General features: G+C 35.2%; 1 protein-coding gene across 14 annotated transcripts in view; it reads left to right on the top strand.

Annotated features, from left to right (window-relative positions):
* The window catches only part of ATOSA (atos homolog A), a 96,399-nt gene that overhangs the window by 3,003 nt on the left and 68,546 nt on the right, over positions 1-24,850 (top strand). For 2 of the 14 annotated variants that reach the window (XR_013521009.1, XM_078334254.1), the window contains exon 3: positions 707-783. The exons of 7 other annotated variants lie outside the window; for them this stretch is intronic. Coding sequence is in view for 3 of the 7 variants with exons in the window: in XM_054239663.2 (XP_054095638.1) it covers positions 10,363-10,417 (55 nt within the window). In the remaining 4 variants the exon portion in view is untranslated. Of the gene's footprint in view, positions 1-706; positions 784-10,026; positions 10,165-10,326; positions 10,418-22,828; positions 23,012-24,850 lie in introns of those variants that run through there. 5 more of the 14 variants (XR_004729689.3, XM_078334252.1, XR_013521005.1 and 2 more) reach the window with 3 other exon arrangements.

The following is a 24,850-nucleotide window of genomic DNA, read 5'->3' as shown; positions in this document are numbered from 1 at the left end:
AGGGAAAACAAATTTATTCATCAAGATTTCCAAAGTTTTCCCCTTAAGAATTGTAGCTTTCTTTAGCATTCTCAGGTGAAGATGATGGGATTGTGAGTTTAGTATTGTGATTATATTCCATTATAACATAAACCTTTAGACACATGGCTCTTTTTTTTTTTTTTTTTTTTACTAAGACTCAGTGTAAGTAATCTTTTACTTAGCAAACTATACAGAAATACTGAAATAAGCTTTTCACAAGCGTACTTATCCTAAATGTGTGCAATGTAGTATTATACGTTCTATTCTTTTTCACGTTTTGAAAAATTGCTGTCACAACCCACTGAGTTGATTTCTTCACCAATTAATGGGTCATGATGACCTGCAATTTGAAAGGCACAGTTATGGACAACTCTTAGCAAGAAAACAGTTACACTTTTTTTCTTTCTTTCTTTTTTTTTTTTTTAACTACATTAGTGTCTAAAGAACTATATAAATGAATTTTCTGGATAATTGAAACTTTTTAAACGTCAAAATATTTTCACTTGTAATCATGATATATGGAGAAATTTTTTAAATATTCATGTTTCTGGTTGAGATTGTTTTGTCTCTAGTTGAAACCATTTCAGCATGTCTTTTTAAATCTGATTTTTATGTTCCCTTGCTGTGTACAGTTTTTGTTGTTAAAATGCTTATCCTTGCCACCTTTTAATTTTCCTGCTTTTAGTCTCTGAGCTGGAGAATTATATAATCATACTTAAGATGAACATAAATTGGAGAACTTCTCAGATAATCATTCAGAATGTGAGTAAAGTGTGGATTTTAATGTAGAGACGCAGATGCTAGTTTTACGGGAAACAGCTGTGCTTCAAAGAGTTAAAGTTTCTAAATAACTCTTAATCCTACATGATTGGGTGTGGTAGTTGGTTGACTAATAGTAAAAGTTTAAGGTGGGAGTCAGGAAAAATGTCTTATTTCTTTTTCTATTGGCTATCTGTTTTTATGGAGGGTATGGGGAGCATTGGTCAATTCTGCTCCCCATACCCTCCATAAAAACAAACTGATAGCCAGTAGAAAAAAATTATCTGAAGGTCAGAAGTTTCTACTCTACTTTCAAATAAGATGTTATGGTATAGCTGACAGCTACATTTCACAGTAGTCAATAGTATTTTACTGTACATTATGGTAAAAAAATTAATTTTAAGCAATAATATAACATTACTTGGGTAACACTGACAAAGGTAAGTCTTATATGTTGTCATTAGCACAGGCTTTAGAATCGGACTGTGTTTTTATACTTGTTCGTTACTTGCTTGCTCTCTAATCTTCAGCACATTACTTAATCTCTAAGAGTCTCAATTTCCTTATCTATAAAATGGGAATAATCCCAGTGTCTCGCAGTTAGAATGAAAAATGACAGTGTCTAACATGTAGCAGGTATTAAATAAATAACATTTATCATGTTAAATAAGACGTGACAGATGCTTATATACTGGTAGTTACAAGATAGACTCAACAGAGGTAAGGAAATAATCAAATGTTTAATAACAACACTATTTTGTTTTGTTTTGCATTGATAGTGTTCAACCTGCCAAGGCTCCAGCAAATTAATAATTTTTAAATATCTAGTTATCTGAGAAAATATAAAAGCTACAGAAGGATACTTGTAGTATATGTATAATGTCTTTGTATTGTCATTTGCTATTATGGCTTCTATATGTAGAGGATGACATGGGTGGACTAAGCTTTCTGGAATAATTAGGTCTTTAAGTGATGTTAACAGCTGACTAGAGCTGGGCAGCTGGAGAACTTAATATTATTCTGCCTTAGACTCAAGGATGTACAAGTTTGGAAGTTTGGACCTGGCTCCAGATCTTTGTGTATATTGAATGCCTGGTGTTTCAAGAGAAGTCTAATGGGCTGTCCACAGCCTGTTGCTATGTCTCCTACCTGTAATCCCAGCACTATGGGAGGCCGAGGCGGGTGGATCACAAGGTCAACAGATCGAGACCATCCTGGTCAACATGGTGAAACCTCGTCTCTACTAAAAATACAGAAAATTAGCTGGGCATGGTGGCGCGTGCCTGTAATCCCAGCTACTCGGGAGTCTGAGGCAGGAGAATTGCCTGAACCCAGGAGGAGGTTGCGGTGAGCCTCGATCGCGCCATGCACTCCAGCCTGGGTAAGGAGCGAAACTCCGTCTCAAAAAATAAATAAATAAATAAATAAAGTGTGGTCTTAGTGTAGAGGCAATTAAAAACATTCCAGATTATGTTCTAAATATGTTTCTAATTTTGTATTTTTAATATTTGAGCTTATCAAAACTGCTATGAAAGATTAAGACCTATAAAATAAATCATCAGTAAATTAGTAATTTAAATCTGTTTCCATTCATACTTAAACACATCATAGGCCATTGATCTTTAAGTTGCAACTATTAGTGCAAAATCTGTTCCACAAACAAAACACCACACTATTTTGGGGTTTGGTTTTGAGGTTAAAACAGAGAAGTGCTTAGTTTTTTCCTCCATTTTGGCTATATTACAAATATAGACATTAGCCTTAGAATTCCAGTGGCTTATGAACTTAACTATAGCATAATGCAACCCTGTTAACCTCAAACAATTTCTTCCTGGGCAGGTGAATTAGGAGGAAAGGCCAGTTAAGGACTAGAAAAACATAGCAAGGCAATTAGGTGCATTGCTTACTAAGAATAGTTGATTGTTAGTTGATGAAAATCAAACAAAAGAAATGGCAGATGTTGGAGGAGAAAAAATATTCACTAGATTAAATAAAGCAGCCTTTTGCTAAATTCCCAGGTGGAGGTGGTGGTGATAGTATTAATAACAACAGCTAATACTTGTTCTTACTATGTGCCAGGTGCTGTCTTAAGTACTTCCCATATGTAACTCATTTAATCCTCACAGATACTCAAGGAAGTAGATGCTGCTGTCATCTCTGTTTTATGGATAAATGAAACTGAGTCACAGAAGTTTGGTAACTTACCTGAGGTTACACAGCTAATAAAAGGGCAAGCTCAAATACGAAGTGAACTTGAGCATATGCTCTTTAGCTCCCTGACTGGTAGCAGTAAGTAATGTTAAAATACCGTAAGATATGGGGACCAAAGTGGTTTAAAAATACTTGAGGAAAACTCAAAACACGTATTTGATAAGTATTGTGATCTTGGAAAGCTGCTTATCAGCTTTATCTTTACAATGGGGGAAGTAATAGTACCTTGGCTTATGGCTATTTCGAGGATTAAACAAATTATTGTATGTAATGTGCTTAAAACAGTGGCTGGCACTTAGCATTCAAATGTAAACTGCTGTTATCTTTGGACAATTTCTAAAGAAGAAGCCAATCAGTTAGTGAAAGCTGAGGAAGACAAAAGAAGGGGTCTAATTCAGCTGCATGTTTTGTATATTCACTGCAATCTCAAGTTAAAAGCTGGCTACTGTTGGTCTTTCACCCATTTATGTTGATGAGTCTTGAGATCACTAGCTGTCAAATAATCACTGGCTTGATACAACTTCTGAGATTCAGATACTAAAGAGCTTGACATAGAGATCCCCCGCCTGTGTTTTTGCCTGTCATCCAGTAAGAAGGAAATGATTCAGTGGACTAAACCCTGTCATTTCTTTGAAGAATGAGAAAAAAAGGTAATTGGAAGGCAGAACTGAGAGGCTAATGTGTATGTAAGAAGAGTGACTTAAAAATGGATTTTCTCTTCAAGAACTGAGTATTCTGCATTTTGAACAAATACAGAAAAAAATTAGTTGTTGAACAAAGAATATATTTATTTTGCCTTTCTCTGCATCTAATTATGAAAATGCTTTCACTTTGAGGCTGGGGAGTTTAAAAACTGGAAATGATAAACTCAGACTACTGAATTTTTTTTTTCGATAATGAAAAGCAAAATTTTAGTAGTTGGAAACAGTACTTAGTAAGTAAACCGAAGTCAATTTGTTAATAGTTAATGCAATCTTTGCTCAAACAGGTGAAAAATCAGAACAGTTCTTCATGTCAGACTTTCTTTTTCTATTACTTTCTTATGAGACAGGGTCTTACTATGTCACTCAGGCTGGAGTACAGTGATGCAATAATGACTCTGTAGCCTTCAACTCCTGGGATCAAGAGATCATCCTGCTTAAGCCTCCAGAGTAGCTGGGACTACAGGTGCATGCCACCATGCCTAGCTAACTGTCTTTTTTTTTTTTTTTTTGAGAGAGAGATAGGGTTTCACTTTGTTGCCCAGGGTGGTCTCACTCTCCTGGGCTCAAGCAATCCTGCCTCAGCCTCTCAAAGTGCTGGGATTATAGGTGTGAGGTATTGTACCTGGCCTAGACTCTTATTAAATGGAATAGTTTAAAAAGTGCCAGTAGCTAATCAAAATATTAGACTAAGAGCCCATGTGTAATATCACAACTCCTAGCAAGAATCTGAATTGAGCTTTCTCATATTTTCATTTCCATGTAAAAGAAACTCATCTCTTCCCCTTGTTTACCATATCCAGTCCCTCTGGCTGCCTTTTAGGTTTTTGATTACCACTCAGGATCTTGCCTAAAAAGCCCTTCTCCCCATTCATCACATCGGTGGCTCCTTGTCATTCTTTCGTTATAGAACTGTCATTTTTTTTGAAGAGGTTTGCTCTCACTACTCTAACTAAAGTGCTCAGTAAGTGTTAATTGCTGTTACCGTTTATTAAATGAGATGTCCCTTGTTGTTCTGTGTCTGAGCAGCCTGTATTTCCTTCATAGCATTGACCACATTTTGTAATTTCTTTTGTCTGTCTCTACAGCTAGTTATTAAGTTTTGTGAGTCCAGAAAACTTGTCTCTTATTCACACCTGTATTCCCAACTTTTAGCAGGCAGTTTTGTACATGGTGGGTGCGTACCTGTTTAATACATATTTGTTAAGTGAAAGAGTGACTTGTATGTCTCCGTGTTTGTGGAGTAAATAGGAATAGGAGCAGCTGGGTAGCAGTCTTTGATTGTTTACAGACACCAGCTGAAATTCTGCCAATTTAGGGATTGGTTTGAATTAATGACTGTTAGGCTATTATCACAAGTTTATACCCAACTTTTTTGAAATACATTTAAAGATACTGTCCATAGTTAAATAAGGGTTATATTTCTTAATAATATCTTATTGAATTAAAATACTATAAAATAAACATAGGCAATAGCCATTTGGTGACAATGGTTTCCAGTTTATACACATCTAACAAATGATTCATATGCAAACATTTGCTGTAAGCACTCTGACATCCACCCCCTGTGCTGAATTTCTCTTGTTGCTGTTTCTGAGAGAGACAAAATGTCTATATGTTCAAATTGGCAAATCTCAGGTTTATGAGTGTAAGAAAGTACAAGTCGGGTAGAATCATAGGGATAAAACTCAAAGGATACAGAGTTTAGATTTGGGACCCATTCTTGGATTAAGTCCCAAACCTGTTTTCTCATCTGTAGGATGTAGCTGGCTAAGGGGGTTGGTTCTGAGCTTCAACTAAGGTAATATGTCAAAGAACATAGTAAGCCATGAAATGCTATGTAAATGTGGACCAGTTTACTCTGTAGGCAAGATTATTTGTATAGATGAGCAAAGGGCTAGGTGTTCCCAAATACAGCCAGCTGCATCTTAGTGCTATTCTGTCTAAAAATATCTATTAACACAGCATGAGAATTTTATTATTTTTAGTTTCATCTTGTTATCCTGACAAATTATACCGACTAGAGATTCACTTGGATTAACGAATGTGTATTTAGTTATACATTTTTCAAAGACTGTTGAAATGATGGTCATATTTTAGTTTAAATGGTTTCTTTTTAGCAGCATACTATAATGCAAGAAAACGTAGTCTTTAGGATCAAATTTAGATTGAAATTCTAACTTCAGAAGCTTGAAAAAGAATTACATAGCCTTTCTGAACATGTTGGTTTTTTTTTTTTTTTCTCTAATACCATCAACTTTAAGCCTTGTGGGAAAGGTAAACTGAGAACATATGGTTTGGCATTTAACATAGGCCTAGCACTGGGTAGGAATTGGTAAGTGGTTTCCTTTACTAACAAGAATATACAACTTGGAACAGCTGCACTGAGGAAATGAGCGTTTCGGTATTCTGTTTTGAAAACTAGTTGTAACAAGCATAAAAGATCAATAGACGTTTATTATGTCAACCTTGTCTTCTGAAATGTACAACCACACAGAAAAAAACAGTGATGCTAACTTAATTCCATTCAGCAATATATGGAACATGACCAATCTGTATTTGGAAATAAACATTTTTAATTAATATTTAAAGTTTTCATATTTTGTTTTCCCACTTACCAAACATATATTGCTGAATGGAATTAAGTTAGCATCACTGTCTGAAATTAGGCTATTTATAAAAGTTTATCCTAACGTCTAGAAAATGCATTTACATTTTTCATCAAATTAGCAATTTTCTTTTGTGAAGAGAGATGATAGTTTGTGAGAGAGATCATTATTTGGCCATTTTCACTTAAATTTAAAACAGTAAGAGAATGTATAATTTTAGCCCTTGATATTGGCAAACTTCTTGTTGTTTGTTTTGGTCTTAAAATAACTTAAAGGTCTATATCATATTTAGTATATTTGACAGAAGAATGCTGTTATACAAAAGAAATTACTATTCATGTTAAAAAAGAATTGACCATAGGATTTCTCTAAATTACCCTACTCTGCTTGCTCTACTAATTATTATAATTAAAAATGTAATTAAAAATTTCAAACCCACAGAAAAGTTGAAATACTACAATTAACATCCATTTACCTTTTCATAGATTAATTATGAAGATTTTAGAGCTTTTATCTTTATATAAGTGGGTAGGATGGGTGGGTGGGATGGATAGATATGGAATTTTGTTGTCTATTTTTCTATTTTTAAGACAGTACATTTTTGTTTATTTCAAACTGCTACTTTTTTCAGTTGACACATTGTAATTGTATATATTTATGAGGTCCAATATGATGTTCCTATATATATATGTTGTATAATTAAATTAGGGTATCTAGCATATCTTTCACCTGGTGCATTTATCATTTCCTTTTGGTGGGAACATTCGAAGGACTCTTCTAGCTATTTTATAATATATAATACTTTAGGGTTATCCTTAGTCATCCTATGCAATAGACAACCAGAACTTATTCCTCCTATCTAATTGTAACTTTGTATCTGTTGATCAACCTCTCCCTGTTCTCTCCTTCCCCTTCCCCAGTTTCTGGAAACCACTACTGTTCCACTGGCTGCTTCTATGATACAACTTTTTTTGAGATTCCACATGAGTGAGATCATGCAGTATTTGTCTTTCTGTGTCTGGCTGATTTCACTCAACAGTGTCCTCCAGGTTCATCCATGTTGTTACAAATGACAGGATTTTATTCCTTTTATGGCTCTATAGTATTCGTGCGTGTGTGTGTGTGTGTATGTGTGTGTGTGTGTGCCACATTTTCTTTACGGACACTTAGGTTGATTAGGTTGATTCCATATCTTGGCTGTTGTGAATAATACTGCACTAAACCTGGCAGTACAGATATCTCTTCAACATGCTGATTTCATTTCCTTTGGATGTATATTCCCAGTAGTGGAATTGCTGGATGATACAGTAGTTCTGTCTATACTGTTTTCCATAATGGCTATAATAACTTAACAGTCTCAACCATGTGTAACTGTTCCCTTTTCTCCACATCCTTGCCAACACTTGTTTTCTTTTGTCTTCAGCCATTCTAATTGGATTAAGGTTGTATCTCACTGCGGTTTTGATTTGTGTTTCTCCAGTTATTAGTAATGTTGAACATGTTTTTCATATGCCTGTTGGCCATTTGTATAAGTTGCCGACATCCTGACACTTCAGCCCCACATACTTCAAACGTTAATTGAGTAGAATGCTAGAATTGACAGATACCAGCTTGCAAAAGCTGATTATGTATGTTTCTTTTCAACTCTGCACCTAGTTGGTTACTTGAAATCAGCCATGGTAACAGTATTTATACCATGGAAACTGGCAGTGCTATAAACCAAGGCTTTTTTTTCCTCTGTGAGCCAGTTTTTAAACATTTACCATCATAACACTACATGTCTTCTAAAAATAAAAATATTATTCTGCATACCTGCAATATAGTTACTACATTCAAGAAATCTAATACTCACATAGTACTAATATCTTGTGTACAATTTATACTCATAGTTTCTGAGTTGTTCCAACAGCATTTCTGTTCACATTGCCTTTTAGAGTTGTACATTGCTTCCTTTTACAGAAGTTGAGTTAGACCCTGATGTTAGACAACATTTCCAAAAGTTTTGGAGTATACCATAAGAATATGATTTTAAAAATTAGATCATGTAAATAGAACAGCTAATTAATATTTTAGTAGATTTTTCCTCTAGCTTTTAAATATTATGTAGACAAAATGGATTTAAGAGAAAGGTGCATATTGTTGAAATTCCAGATTTTTTCCCACTGATAACACATTAAAGAGTTATATTTTTAAACCTAAAGTCTCAGACTGACTAACCTCATTTCTTAGTAATTGCCAAGGTTCCCTGCAGTCTAGCCATATTGGTCTTGTTATTCTTCAGTCACTATAAGCACATTTGACACCTTGGGGTCTTTATATTGATGTCTTTTCTTAGAATATAAGTCTCATGGGTCTTTTTTTTTTTTAATCTTGGCTTTCTGCCATCAAAGAAGCCTTCTCAGATCATCCTTCAAAGAGTACAGCTAATTTATTCTCACTTTACTCTGCATTACTTTTGTTCAAAGTCCTTACACTGCTTAACCTGATGTTCTGTGTTTATTTTGTTTTTTGCTTCTCTCCCCAATAGAAATATAAGCTTCATGAGGGCAGGGAAGGGACTTAGTGGCACTTGTTCACTGCTACATTTCCCTGTACACAGACAGGTGCCTGGCTAATTTTTTGTACTTTTAGGAGAGACACGGTTTTTCCACCTTGGTCAGGCTGGTCTCAAACTCCTGATCTCAGGTGATCCACCCACCTCAGCTTCCCAAAGTGCTGGGATTACAGGCATGGGCCTCCACGCCCAGCCATATAGCTAACTTTTGAATGCTTATGTCATTTAGCCAATTTATACTTCATAATGTTTTAATAAACTGAGGTAAAAGGTACATAACATAAAATTTATCGTCCTAACCATTTTCATGTGTACAGTCTTTTTGTTGGATAATTAAGTTCCAAGTTTTGACTAATATAAACAGCACTGTAATGAATATTCCTGTAACTTACATCCTGGTATATTTACTTATTTTTTCCAGAAGAAGTTTTAAAAGTAGAATTGCTTGATTAAAATATGTACAAACATTTTTTTATTATTGTAAAATCACACTTTTTGATTGTAAAAAAAAAAGTGCCAATTTTTGGTCCTACCAACAGTATATGAGAATAAAAATAGTTTTTCCCCTACCTGACACTCTTGTTAGCTTTAATGTCCACAGGCAGAACTCACATTAATGATTGTAAATTTGATTCAGATTCTTGTAGATATTCTTGAAAGAAAATGATTACTGTCTGATTTGTACAAATAGTAGACATGTTTTCATTTCTCCAGCATTATACACCCAACCCAAATTCTAACTGAAATCTTCAGTCTCCCCTCACCCCCATAATTTCAGCTTTTATTTTAGATTCACAGGGCACACATGCAGGTTCATTACATGAGTGTATTTTGTGATGCTTGGGTTTTAGGATACAGATGATCCCATCACCCAGGTGAGCATAGTACCACAGGTATTTTTTCAGTCTGCACTTGCTTAACTTGATGTTCCCAGGTGGTGAGCATAGTACCACAGGTATTTTTTCAGTATGTACCTGCTTAACTCTCTCCATTCCCCTTGTAGTCCCCAGTGTCTATTGTTCCCACTTTTATGTCCATACATACTCAGTGTTTACTTTCACTTTTACCTTGGAACATGCAATATTTGGTTTTCTGTTCCAATAGTTTTTTTCTTTTGGTCAATTTCTAGCTGGTATTCCTCTCTCTTCCCCTCTCCCCTCCACCAAAATAGGATTTCATTCTGTTGCCCAAGCTGGAATGCAGTGGCATGATCATAGGTCACTACAGCCTTGAACTCCTGGGCTCAAGTACTCCTTCTGTCTCAGCCTCCCAAGCAGCTAGGACTATAGGCGCACACCACCCTGCCCAGGTAACTTTTAAATTTTTTGTAGAGGTGGGTCTCGCTATGTTGCCCAAATCTGGAACTCCTGTCCTTGAGCAATCCTCCCACCTCAGTGTCCCTAAGTGCTGAGATGACAGGCGTGAGCCACTATGCCTGCACTCTAGCTGGTATTCTTGATTTGACTTTCAGGAATTACTGTGTGGCAGCTAGTGCAGTGGAAAGAACATGGGTTTTGAGCTGGACAACTCATCGTTCAAACATCAACATCATTACCTACTAGGTGGGTGAGTTTAGTAAAGTTAAACTCTCTATGTCTTAATTGCCCGGAAATCTGTAAAAGTGGGAATAGCAATTCTTTTCTCAAAGGTTTCTGCAAGGATTGAAAGAAACAGTACATGTTAGCATCCATCTCAATGCCTGGGCACAAGATGGGCACCAGCTCTCTATGAAAACAAGCTGCCATCCTGAGGATACAGGGCCAGTATCCCCTAAGTCTACTTATTCAAACTAGGATTCTGGAACTGTAATTATAATAAAGTTTACTAATGGTAGTACTTACGTCTAGAAAATCTGTGGGGGATAATATCTAAAGTCGTTAGGGCTGTGTAATTATATGAGAATTTGCTGTCATGACAGTTGTGCTCAACTGCAGATTCTTTCAGTCCATGGTTTCCTACTTTAGCAAGGACTGAGCACAAGGCAGAGTGGTCTTCTGTGAAGTTAAACTCTGGAATCTTCTTTGTTGATTCAACAGTATTTCAGCTTACTCTGATTTTGGATAAGGGAAACTTATGCCTACTCTAGATGGATAGAATTCAGATTTGCTCTGGAGTGAATTTGGATGTCGCTCATTTTGGGTAGCTTTATATATCTATTTGAACCATAATATTCTCCAAATTTTAAAATAGTAAGGAAAATTTTGATTACCAAGGTGGGAGGATTGCTTGAGCCCAGGAGTTTGAGACCAGCATGGATAACATAGGGAGACCCCATCTCTACAAAAAAAACTATAAAAAAAAATTAACTGGGCTTGGTAGTGCACACCTATAGTCCCAGCTCTTGGAATGCTGAGATGGGAGGATCACTTAAGCTGAGATTTGATACTGTAGTGAGCTATGATAATGTCATATCTCATATGCCTATAATGCCTGGGCAACAGAGTGGAACCTTGTCTCAGAAAAAGTTTTGATTAAATAGTTAAATTCATGTAATACATGTCATCTTAATATGTACAACTCTTATTTTTAATTTACCTTCCAACAATCAGGTAATCTGAAAAAATTGATGGTTTGTGCACATGATCATTGGGCTAAATTTTTTCTTTTCATTCAGTAGTATTTATTGATGGGCTATTCTGTGGTATGACCTCTGAGATGTGTATTGTATTCTCTTTACTATAGAAAATATAATCCAAGAAAGAAGATAAGTATAATGCAGGACATTTGAGAACTGAATTAATGGTAAAAGTAATGTTTATTATCAAAGGTCATAGGGAATGATTAATTCTAGCTAGAGAAATTAATTTAGGGCTGGGACTGTCCTGGCAGAGACATCAGTTGAGTTGATCCTTCAAAAACTGCATGACTTGGATAGATAAAAAATTTATGGAGATTGGGGCAGGGAAGGGAATGGAAGGAAGGACATTCTAATCAGAGGGAATGACTTAAGATGTGAAGATAGAATTCCAATGTTTAACAGATGGCAGACAGACTAATGTAAATGGGAAGGGTTTCTTTGGAATAAGGAGAGATTAGAGTTTTGAATGTTAAGCTATAAGGAGCTTGAGCGTCATTCATTTGCTAGTATCTGACAGTCTTAAAATCAGTTTTTAGCTCTCAAAATTACATTATGGCTTGCTGTTATAAAAATTACCAACATGCATCTACTGTTAGCTAATTGTTTTCCCTTTGCCACCATTCTTTATTTATAATATATGAAGGATTTGTGCTTTGTTTTACAAAAATTATTGGAAATGTTAACATGGCACAGAATACTAACAATACTATGTCTATTGTCTTATAAAACTCTTTTTGTCAGAGTGGTAAGCTGCACTAACTATTTTTAAATAGCTGTGTGTTATAAGAAATGGAAGAAAAATGCATAGTAAAACTGGAGATTCCATCTCTCATTCCTGATAATTGCCGGCAGAAGCTTAACTTCTATGGGATTAGAGACTTTCATACCAGTCAGCTTCATATAAGATCTGAGAATGAAGTCCCCATGATACTGATAAGCTTTCCTAGTTGTGTTAAAAAGAGTAGGGATGTATCTCCTTCTCTCCCCAGACAGAAACTTTCACACTAACGCTTTAAAAAAAATTGTGGTCATGTAAGAGTGAGGTTTGTTCAGTATATTGTGGTAGAAAGAGCACTAAGAACCAATCTCAGTTTCTTAGTCTTAGCTTGCCACCATCTGTGTGAATAATCACCAACCTCTTTGACCACCAGTTGCCTCATCTGATAAGAGATTAGATTTGATAAATTTGGAGGTTCCTTCTAGGTCTAAGATTCCATCATTCATTACTCCTTTTTTTAATTTTTTTGTCTGGCTTGTAAGATTTCTGCTGGCATAACTCCTTTCTTAAATATTGTTTCTCTAAGCATGTGTCTTTCGTAAGTTGGCATACTAGCTATTCAGAAATTGAGGTAAAGAACATATCTATGCCTTTGAGTAATTATTGTGTTCATTGAAGGCTGATTCTGCAGGCACGCTTCTGTGGTCCAGGAGGCTGTAGTCTAATCCTGGCCTGTACCTTTTGTTGCGGAATTCAGGTATTTATGAGTGTATTTTAAGTGCCTAACAACAGCAACAAAATTCAGGTTACATAGTGGTACATATTAAATTCCATTTTATAAAGTTCAAGATGTGAAAATACTTTCGTTATTCTGAAATTACTCCCAAAATCACTCTGTCTCTAGAAACTACAGTTGGAAAGATCCTTGGAGAGTGAGAGTTTCTTTCATTTTTACAGTTGAGAAAACATAAGACCCGAAGAAAAGTATCCTGTCCAACTGAAAAAGTAAAACTCAAATTTCCTGCTAGTTGCTTATTTTCTGTATTTTGTATTTACCCTAGCAGAGCACAATTGCCTCTAGGTTTTGGCACCAGAAATGAAATAATGATATCTGGCTTTTATCAGGGAACTGGAAAGAAACAGGCTAGGTGACTATATTTTGACATTGTTCTCAAAGTAATACCTACAGACTCTCAGAAGTAAGTCAACTAGTAATAAGTAGACTCAAAGTGAATAATGCATTTCATCCTTGAAACTAGGAAGCTAAGAAAGAGATAAATATAAAGAAATAAATTAGAGATAATTTTCAAAAAAGTTTAAAATTAGGAAATAGTATAAACTAATTTTTTAGAAATATAGAGGACAATATTTTTATTTTTAATTTAAATATGTAAAAAATGAGGCTGGTGATAGTACCTTCTTAAAAGGGCTATTGTAATGATTAAGTGAGGTAATTCATATAAGGTGCTTAGAAAATAGTATTTGATTCTGAATACTAAATAAATTTGCCTGTTGTTATTATTAATAAATTAGCATCTCTTCAATAAGTAAGATAAACACATTCCAAGTGAGCTGAAGGAAATACACAAAGGCTAAGAGAGTGACTGAGAGCAAGGAGAAGTCCTCCTTTGTTAGAATGGTTAGGTTAAGGCCCCTGAGAAAATGAGCAGAGGATGAGAAGGTACCAGCTGTGTAAGGGGGAAAAACATTCCAGGCCAAAGGGGTAGTATGTGCAAAGGTCCTGAATTTAGAAAGAGGCTATGATGCTTTAGGCCTCTTTCTGAAAAGAAGGCCAGGAACTATATGATAGTTTGTTCTTCCCTCATTTCTTCATTTTATACTGTCTACTTCACTAGAATAGTTGCTCTTCAAGGGCAATGATGACATCTGACTTCTTCCCAGATGTTTTCTTCACACCTGTCACAGTTTGGCACAGAATTAGTATTTATTAGATGCTTGATAAAAAAATGAAGTGCTTATTGCTTGCTTAATAACTATTAGAGTGCCTTATGGGTAAAGATTTTTCTTTCTTTCTTCTCTCTTCATATAAGAATAAACTAAGATGCTATAAGCTGCATATGGTAACGTTTTAATTAAAAAAAAAAGTCGGCCGAGGTGGGTGGATCATGAGGTCAAGAGATCGAGACCATCCTGGTCAACAAGGTGAAACCTTGTCTCTACTAAAAATACAAAAATTAGCTGGGCATGGTGGTGCGCGCCTGTAGTCCCAGCTACTCGGGAGGCTGAGGCAGGAGAATTGCTTGAACCCAGGAGGTGGAGGTTGCAGTGAGCTGAGATCGTGCCACTGCACTCCAGTCTAGGTAGCAACAGCGAGACTCTGTCTCAAAAAAAAAAACAAAAACAGTCATTTGAAGAAATGGACATACATGTGTAAAGTATTCCAATAAATTCTAAGATATCATAATTTTATATTTGGGCTTATATCAGTGAGTTTCATAAAATACAAAAGTCACGCTTAAAAAATTTAAAATATTTAGCTGTTTTATATCTCTAACTGTACCGTTAAGTTCAAGCTACTTTGATAGGATGGGTTAAATGTTATGTAGGAGGGTCCTGGTTTATTCCTGTTGTCCCTGTGTTCAATCCTATTTCATAATGGTCTCCTTTCACTCTAAATGTGTTACTGCTGTTTGGATCATGAATTTTACTTTTTTATTTTTTAATATGAATTTTTTTCTTTTGAGAGACAAGGTCTTGCTACGCTGGCCAGGATGGTTTTGAACTCCTGGCCTCAAGCAAACCTCCCCCTCAGTGGACAGTGAATTTTATGATAACCCTAATAGTTGTTGTACTATTCTGCTAGTGCACTCAACTCTTGTCTTTCATTAACTGGTATTTCATTCTGTACTTAGATAGCTTAAATATAGATTAAATAGCTGATTTGCCCCAGCTGTGTTTTGTAGGATATTGCATCTAATATTTTATAATTTACATGGGCCCTTGTATGAAATCAAGGGATTGACAACATGGGATGCTTGTTTTGATTTAGTACAAAATACTTGGATTTTGTTTTAGAAATACTCTATTTCTAAAATGTTTCTACCGAACACCCATATTTTGACAAAATTTTTTTCAAAGTGATATGAATTCTTACGAATGTTTCGTTCTGCGATAAATAGTTGTGATTATATAGTCATACTGGTTAAATATGACAACTTTTTCAGAATTTACTGTTAGAAATAGCAGAACTTTAGACATTTGGACCATTCTCCCTCTCCTTCACTGAAACAAGTATTCACATTTCAATGTGCCTGGCACATGTGTGCTGGAAGTACTATAATGAGCAAGAACATGGCTTCTGCCCTCAGAAACTTGTAGTTTAAAAAAAAAGAAAGTCCTTTCTTCCTGGGACAACAGGTGAATCAGAAGCTGAGGTTACCCTATGATGTTTTAGAAAAGATGGGGGTTGTTGGGAGTAGGGGAGCTAGCCCAGAGGAAGAAGAGAATATCAGATGGCCTATACAGACTTACAGAAATTGTACACTCTACTCTCCTTTTCTTTTTTGGTTTTTTGAGCAGGTTCTCTCTCTGTTGCCCAGGCTGGAGTACAGTGGCTTGATCGTGGCTTACTGCAGCCTCGAATTCCTGGGCTCAAGCAATTCTCCTGCCTCAATTCCTGAGAAGCTGGGACTACAGTGTGTGTGCGTGCATGTGTGTGTGTGTGTGTGTGTGTGTGTGTGTGTGTGTGTGTTTGTGTGTGTAGATGACATCTCACTCTGTTGCCTAGGCTTGTCTTAAATTCCTGTCCTCAAGTGATCCTCCTGTCTCAACCTCCTATAGTGCTGAAATTACAAGCATGAGCCACCATGCCTGGCCTCCACTATCCCTTTCTATTTGTGGTGGTCTCAAATATTTTGAGTTTGAATGGGAGGGGGGCATGTATATTTGACGGCTTGTTTTGTTTTTGTGAATGAAAATGAAAATTTATTCCCAGTAAGTGCAAGCTTTAAGTGAAGCACTCAGTTTATGAGGTCTTACTGATGCTTCCTCTCTAGGCACTGCAATTAAAATCTTCCTGGTCTAAAATGGTAAAAACTATTGAGGTATTCAAATGATAAGTACTTCATGAACTGAGATTGCATTGAAAATGGAGAGCTCTGATAGAAAGGTTGACCCTGGCATTTATATAAGGAAAAAGACAACTTTAGTCTCCCTCTACACAGAAAGCTATATTTAGTAGTTACAGGATTTGTACGTTGTGAATTCTGAGGGATCTCTAAACATCTGTGTCTTTAGAAGTAGTATCACCTCTAGTAGTAGAGGGCCTATAGAATTGAGTGGTGGCAGCCTGTGATGTATGTATGTGAATTTTGCCTGCAAATCTCTAGTGACTATTTTCTCCAACTCTATTTAGTAAAATTATACTTAATTTCAGTTGTTAATATGTGCTTCCAAAGCAAAGTCCATGCTTGTTGAATATGATATGGTAAAAACCAAATACTTATTTGGAGACAGTGGAGGGGATGGTAGTAATTGAGAGACAGTGTCAGATGGAGCAATGGCTTTACAATTTTTTTTTTTTTTTCTTTTTTGAGACGGAGTTTTGTTCTCATTACCCAGGCTGGAGTGCAATGGCGCAATCTCGGCTCACTGCAACCTCCGCCTGCTGGGTTCAGGCAATTCTTCTGCCTCAGCCTCCTGAGTAGCTGGGATTACAGGCACGCGCCACCATGCCCAGCTAATTTTTTGTATTTTTAGTAGAGACAGGGTTTCACCATGTTGACCAGGATGGTCTCGATCTCTTGACGTCGTGATCCACCCGCCTCGGCCTCCCAAAGTGCTGGGATTACAGGCTTTACAATTTTTTTGACTGCAATCCACAGTTAGACATTTCACATTGCTGCCCCATGACAACATCCTATCCACCCCCACCCAAAAACAAGTTATTTATCAATCTTGCTATAAGCAACGATGACTGATTTGTTTTCTTTTTCCTACTTTAGGAAATGATAGTCTCAACCCCTTACGTTAATGTTACAGCACATTAATTTTACAGATTGTTTTAGCACTTAGAACTAAAAGTGTTCAAGATTTGATTTTATTACCTTCTCTGTGTAAGCTTCAAGTTACTAACTTTTCTGAGTTTCCATTTTATTGATTAAAACTGGGATAATAATAGTATTTTGCACCATGTTATAACTTAGAATGACATAACCTGAGTGAAGTGGTTGTTCCAGGCACTTAACTAAACTCATAGTCAATGGGTATGTTCTCTCCGAAGTTTGTTAGCTTAGGGAATTGGGAGGATGCCACTGATAACAGTGGTGACACTTATTCAGAGGAAAACCAATTCCGTTTAGACATGCTAGAGTTTAGTCATATCACTTTGAAGCAAACCAATGTAAAATAGTTTAAAATAAACAAATTTTTAAAAAATGTTAAATGCAAACCAAACAGTATTAAATCTTTGGAGACTTAATGATTGAGTCTTCTTAAAGCTACCGAAGATTGATTAAATACACATACAACTGTTTCACTCTACCAGATTTCTGTTAACATTCTCCAGAATGTAAACTGCAGAATCAGTCATTTATATGACTGTTTGTCTCTATTAGCAGAGATATGACATGTATCAGTGATAGGTAGTTATGGGAAAATAATACAGGACTTGGAATTAAACCTAGAGTAGATGATTCTTACAAAGTAACCCACCAACTACCTTAATTTCTATGATTCAGTTTCTTCATCTACAAAATATTATCTCACAAAATTGCAATTGTCAAAGGGACAAGTAAATGTGGTATCCCTGGAAAAATGTTTAGTGAAATGTTATTTTATCAAATTAAAAAATGTAAGATCGGTTTTCAGATTAAGATTGAATCAAGCATAGCATTCTTTGTAATAGCAGGAGATTAATAATATCCTAGAATATGTCTTTAAAAGAAGTATGGATAAAGAATCCATATGCACCTTTGCACACATTTTATGTAATAATGATGATATTCATTTACAAAGTATGTAGGATGTTAAAACCAAATTCTTAATACCTGATCTTGATTCTTTTAAAATCTGACTAATGTGTGTACGAGATATTATTAGATGAAGTGTTTGTCCAGTAGCTTAGCTTATAAATAACCCCTGTTCTAGCTCATTTTAAACAATGTAGTATGAATGATGCCAAAAAAACAGGCTAGAACATTTTCTTCTTTCAAGATCTTAGATTTTGTAAACAAGGCTCTGCTCCTGGAACGAATCTAGGTCATCATAACCCAAAATTTTTTTAAAGATGAAAGCTCCAATTAAGTCTCTTAGGTATTTCTTAGTATTTTAATTTTAAGAATATGTTTAACTCAAAACAGTATATTTGCATTGCTTTTTGGCCATTTGGTTTGTTTGTGCCTTGTTATTATGAATGCAAGTCAGTGGATAATCATTGCAGCAAATATGATTGCCAGGAATCTCCTGTAAGTAGAAGTCAATATAATGTATGGCTTAATTTAGCCCTGAACTGACATCACATTTTGTTAATAAAAACTGATTTACTTAGATCATCAATTTCTCTATTCACAACTGTTAATAATGTTAAATCTTAACTATTGTTCAATCTTCATTACAAATTATTCAGCTGTTAAATGTGTTGTTAGATGTGACATTATTTAAGAAACTTTTTAAAAATCAACGTTATGGAAATCTCTCTTTGGTCAAGATTTGTGTCATTCCCATTGTTATTAATACAGTATATGACTAATGTATGCTAATGTAGTGCCATTATTTGTGTGTGTGTGTGTGTATGCAGATATCACATCTGTAGACCTGGTGTCTGCAAAGGGAAAGAGGAAACTTAAAATTCAGAGCCAAGTACTGACCTAGGTGGTTTATAGTGCTTAGAAAAATTATTATTCCCACTTTACAAATAAAGAAATAGATTCAGACAGGTTAAATAATTTGGTAACACATCCTGTTAAGTGGAAAGAGCTTGAATTTGTGGCTTTCCTCCATTATGTCTTGCTGCTTTAAGGGGTCTTTCCAATAATGAGGTTGGATTTTGTAAAACATGTTTAAACTGCCACATCTGAACATTTTCCTCTATCCTTCAAAGATTATTAGGGATAGAAGTATCCCATTTGTGTAGCACATTTGCTACTTTCAAAATAATTTTATCCTGACCTATTTGATCCTTAAACATATCAACATTGCAGGCAAAGAATGAAGAGTTTCAAAGAAGTGCTTAAGATCAGAGGTAGGATTTGGGCCAGAACCCACATCTGTGGTTCCTAATTCAGTGTCCTTTTCGAGTTCCTTTCACTTTCTCTGCATTAGGTGATCTGTGATCATGAAGTAGTGAAGTTTTACAGACTGAACGTTTTATTTCGCCTTTGTGATCACACTACAGCTACAACTGGGCTGTTTAGCAGTCAATTCCTATTTTTCTGTGTTAGAAGCAGTGTATTCATGGCATTTTGAGGTATAATAAGGCCGTAGTTGTGGCTATTGAATGAATAATAAATGGAAAATGCTTACATGAGATTTCTGTATTTAAACTTTATTTTTGTGTAATGCCATATTTGCCTTATGGAAACATATGTAAGAAATAATTGTTAAGGAAAGGTTACTAGTGGTTAAGAGCACATATATTAGATTCATAAAGACATAAGTTTGAATCCTGGCTTTATCCACTTGGTTCTGTTTACTTGGGTTAGTAACAAGCCAGTTTCCTCATCTGTGAGCGTAACAACTACCCAAGAATCCAAGAAGAGTATGTAAAGGGATTAGCATCATGCCTGGCCCATGGGCCAGTAAGTAGTGGCTATTTAATATGTGTGGGTGTATATATATAAAACATGCAATAATTATTTAACATACATATATGTATAGTAGCTATTTAATCATTACCTTTGAAGGGTTCCTTTTTCTACCCACAATATGTTTTTTTGTTTAGAAAGTCTCAAATATGGCATAATTATCTCTTAAAATATCTTACTATCAGTAGATCTCAATTATTTCTGCTAACAGAAAGCATAGATGATCTGAAATAGTTATTTTAAATTTTTCCATTTTATATTTGGAATATATAGTTTTAAACACTTTTATAAAAGATCTACTATTATATTTGTTTCCTTACAGGAGCTTAGTACATTTCCTGAACTGGTCATTTAGAGAACATACTTAACAACCATGCTAGGTGGGTTCTGGTGGGGAAAGGAGGCTTGTCCTGGTTGGGGATTGAGAATTGAGAATCTGGGACTAGCACTTGTGTAGAATTTCATGTTATTCAGATTCTTAGTTTGTAGCCTTGAGATTTACAAAGTAAACAATATGCCATCATTTTATAGCATACCCATTATTTAATTTTGTGTACCAGGATGAGCAAATTGGGGAAAACCAAGATTTTTTCAAAAATATATGAAGTGATGTTCTGAAATGTATTGGAAAACTAGCAGCATAGAGGGGAGCATTTCACTGAATAAAATTCTGTTTCACTTGACTTTTAAGTTTTTAAGATGGCACATCTACTTGGAGTGTCTTTAACCATTTATAATTCCATGTTGTGACTAAATACATTTAATGTTTTTTTTTTATAAGTTCTTTTTGTATGACATCAGTCAATAGTTTTATATTATAGATATATGCTATTACTGGCCTTTAATTTTAAAGTTTAAGGATTATAACTGAAAGGAAATATTCCAAAACAACCTTGGGACTATATATTATAGGAGATAGGAAAAGGTTAGTTTTGTAATATAAATTTATTAATCAAAAAAATTTTTTAATTTGATTTCTTTAACTTCTAGTTGTGACTTGTAAATTTTAGATCTAACTTCCTTATTAGAACAATGAAGATGGTCAAATAAGATGTTCTACTTGTCACCTCCCACGATTGTGAAATCAAATCAAATACTGTATAAGATAAAAATCAGGCCTGGTGCTAGGTAGACAATTGAGTAGACATAGTACCTACCTTTAAAGCACTTATAGTATGATATAGGAGACTGTCATTAAACCAGTCATTTGTAAACAGCCTACATTCTATGAGCTAATTATTAAGGAAAAGGTACTTTGACTAGTCTTGTTGCTAGTCTTGGATTAGGAAGTTGGACAGATGAGGAAACTGAAGCTCATAGTGGTTTAATAATCTTATAGGTGGTCTCACTGTTAGTAAATGTTAGATTCATGTTTTGAACACAGGTTGGCCTACCTCCAAAATCCTTGCTCTCTCTACCATGCCATTCTTTCTCTGAGATACCTACCTCAGGCTTACTGTGTTTCCAGACTCGAATTGTTATTTCTCAGGGGGCTTAGCAGTTCTCCCTCTGGCTAAATGTGGAGCCAGTGATCAGATTCTTTTTTTTAAAAGTAATGAGATTTCTATAAAGCAATAAACCTCTTCCAGGTTTTATTTCTTGTGTACTATAGAACTCCAGGAATCCTAGAAGCTTCTTCAGGGGTAGCAATCTTGTAGATTCTGGGACTGATAGGAAATTGCGTGCTATTTGTGGCTTCTCACTTAAAAATAGCCTCATAGTGCTCATGGGGCACTTTAGTAACTCCAGCATTTCCATCAACCTCCACTCCCTAATCCCAAGACACTCAAGATAAAGCTCTGAGTAATAAACCGCTTGCTTCTGCTGCAGCCTCAGCCTCTTCCCACAAACCTTTCCTGCAAAGAAATCCTAGAGCCACCACTGGTAATGCATTTTATAGGAAGAAAGCAAATAAAGAGTTCCATTGCTTTAAAAGTTTGAAAACCATCATCCTAGTTGATGGGACATTCAGGAGAAATATTTCTAAAATGAGAAAATTTTGTAATTCATCATGTCTCTTCATCCCCTGCTACCTTCATTCACTCTCCCAAACAACTTTGTAAGCTGGGGAGGGATTTTTGCTAAAGTTCGTGGAGACAGTATGAACTGGTAAACTGAAGCCCAGTACTTGAAACCGGAAAAAAGTCTGTAGTTTTATATCTCTGGGTAATTTTATGATGAGGAAAAGTAAATGAATTTAAGCTAAATGTCATTGTTCTATGTATCAGAAGACATTTTATTGTAAATACCTAGTTAAATATGGTATTGTCAGAGATTCCTAAGGAACTGATAATTTTTCCTTTCTGAATCTTTTTCTGGTCAGTCTGGTAACCTGTTTTTCTTAGCCCTCTTAAAAGGCACTGTATGCATTTGAGGAGAGACCATTTCAGGACCTATCCCATTTTAAATATGTAACAGGTTGTGCTTTTCTAGGAATTAAAGTTAGTTGTAAAATACTTTATAGTTCTAGGTATATGAAGGTTGATGCTTTATTCTGATTGTTGTAAATTTTTGTATTTACACATTTTTCATAGGGTTTCACTCGTTAGAACCTGATTTAATTCAAATGTGAAGTAATTGATTCCCTCCACAACCCTTTTTTGTCTTTGGTTTTAGGTGAATCACTAACTGAAATAAATTTTTGTCTTACAAATTCCTCTCTGTTTTAAAAGCAGCTAAAGAGAGGCATTTCAGGGGCTTACGCTAGAATGCTTTGCCATTATGAGTCTACTATTCTTTCCTTTCGAGTTGCCTAAACACAGCTGAGTTCGTAAGAGGAGCAAAGAAAACATGACAGTGCTGCCAAGTAGACAGGAAGCTGTAGTGGACCTAGCGAGCTGCGGAGGTTGAGCACACCCTCCATCCAATCAGCTGTGAGTGCTGTTGCTATGTGCGCTCTTACTCTGCTGCCTTTGTGAAAAACCTTACAGGGAGGGAAGCGAAATCAGCACCCAACGCTGAACATTTGTTTTAACTGCTGCAGACATCTGGATCCCTCAGTTACTGACAGTATAGCTATTGATAGCCAGAAGGCAACTTCTTTTATACAAGGATTCCAGTATGGTTTTCAGTGGAAACAAAGGGCTTCACAGAGAAGGTGTGTAGTGAAGTGTTTTTAACGGCTTTATTTTTAAGCTTCCAATTTTCTGTAGCTGCTTACCAGTTGGTTGTGGTGCTTGCTTTGCATGGATTTTTAATAAATAGGTCTAGGAAAATTAGCTCACTTTGAAAACCATTGAACTTAGAGAATTTTCTTTAGCTTCATATATCCTGCTTTCTTTGAACAGCAGTACTGAAAAGATTATTAAAATGCTGAACTGAACAATGAGTAGGAAGAAAAGAAACCAAATACAATGTGCTCACTTTAATGGGGAAAAAATGTGATAGAAATGATGAGAATACAGGGAAGAGAATGTGTATTAGCCAGAAGCATTAAGTGTATGCGGGGGCAGGAGGTATTTTTTAAATTCAAGCTGTTAAGACAGATGTGTTTTAAATAAACTACATATTTTTAATTGAATTTATTGTTTCTGAATTTGACAAAGATTGTCAGAATTTAGCTAAGTGAAATTTTTAACATAGTTTAAGGAATTGGTGTGCTAAAATGTTTTTATAAAGCATTTCTGAAAATGCTACCTCAAATTGTGCAATCTCTTAATTATTTAATTGATTGACTAGTTCTGTGCAGTTCAGTTAAAGAGTCGTAATTCAACTGCAAAGTCAGTGTAGTGTTCTATTAAACATCTATATAGAAAACTGAAGAATAAAGGATTTTGAAGGCAGCATACAAGGTTAAGCTAGTGTTTTAAAATTTAAGTAAGCCTCCTAAATGTAATAATTGCATATCTGACTTAGTTAATACTTCAAATGTAGTCAGATCTTATTAAACTACACTAATAGAATGTCTGGGGTAATTGAACAGAATATAGATTATCATTTGTTTATATAGGAAATGGAAAAATTAGTCTGTCCAACAGATTATAGGAAAGTTTTAAAATGTTTTAGATAAACAAAAGGTCTTTTTGTATCTTTCTTAAATACTGTGAAATTAAAGTTTACAAATGTGATTTAGCTAATGATTGTTTTAATTAAAGCAGAGCAGACTAATTAGCATATTGCCCATTTTATGAACAATCTGTGTTGAGCTAATAACCAGTTTTTGTTTTACTTTTTTGTTTTACATGACTGTCTAAGTGGCTTTTAATTTACTCAGCAATTTATGTCTGATGAGTTAAGTTAGTATAAGCTCAGAGTTATTAGGGCTTTGTGATCTCTACAAACTATATAGTTTGGAATAGGATGAGTTTTGTTGTTCTTTTCAAAAAGTACCTGTCATTAGAAAGTCTTAGCAATCAATGTTAGCATTTCTGGTAAGGAGAGAAATTTATTTTCTTTGAAAATAACTCAAAATATATCTTATGCTTTTGTGCCCTTTGCTGATCCTTTTTAAAAATACTATGTATATAATATTTGTATTAAGAAGATTTCTAATAATAGGTGAAAATTTACAAAATAATCTTTAAAGATTAAAAAAGTGTTTTACATAGACCTACATGTGGCAGAACTTTAAAAGACTGGCATTTCTTAGATTTTCAGATTTGTAAGGTGTAGCCAAAAACTTGTATTTGATAGAAGTTATAAAAATTACAGCAAAATAAAATTATATTATTTCGATTTGGTGGCCTCCACAATATAAAGCATTCACTTCAAGAAGAGCAGCTGTGTGCAGAAGGGGTAGGGGTGTGAAAGGGAGTTTAGAGTGAGAGGCAGACATAGGCAGAGAGGACTCAAGTTTGTTAAATATGACTCTAACCACATGAAGGTCAGTCTGGTAATTTTCATTTTTTGAGCTGTCACTCTCATGAATTACTAATTTTATATTCTAGGTATAGAACCATAAAAACCAAAGTTTTGCTTCAGTCAGTTTGCTACCCAT

This window comes from Callithrix jacchus, chromosome 8 (assembly GCF_049354715.1).
Source record: "Callithrix jacchus isolate 240 chromosome 8, calJac240_pri, whole genome shotgun sequence".
Classification (NCBI taxonomy): Eukaryota; Metazoa; Chordata; class Mammalia; order Primates; family Cebidae; genus Callithrix; species Callithrix jacchus.
The sequence above is the reverse complement of the archived record's forward strand: the minus strand, read 5'-3'. Positions and strand labels throughout refer to the sequence as shown.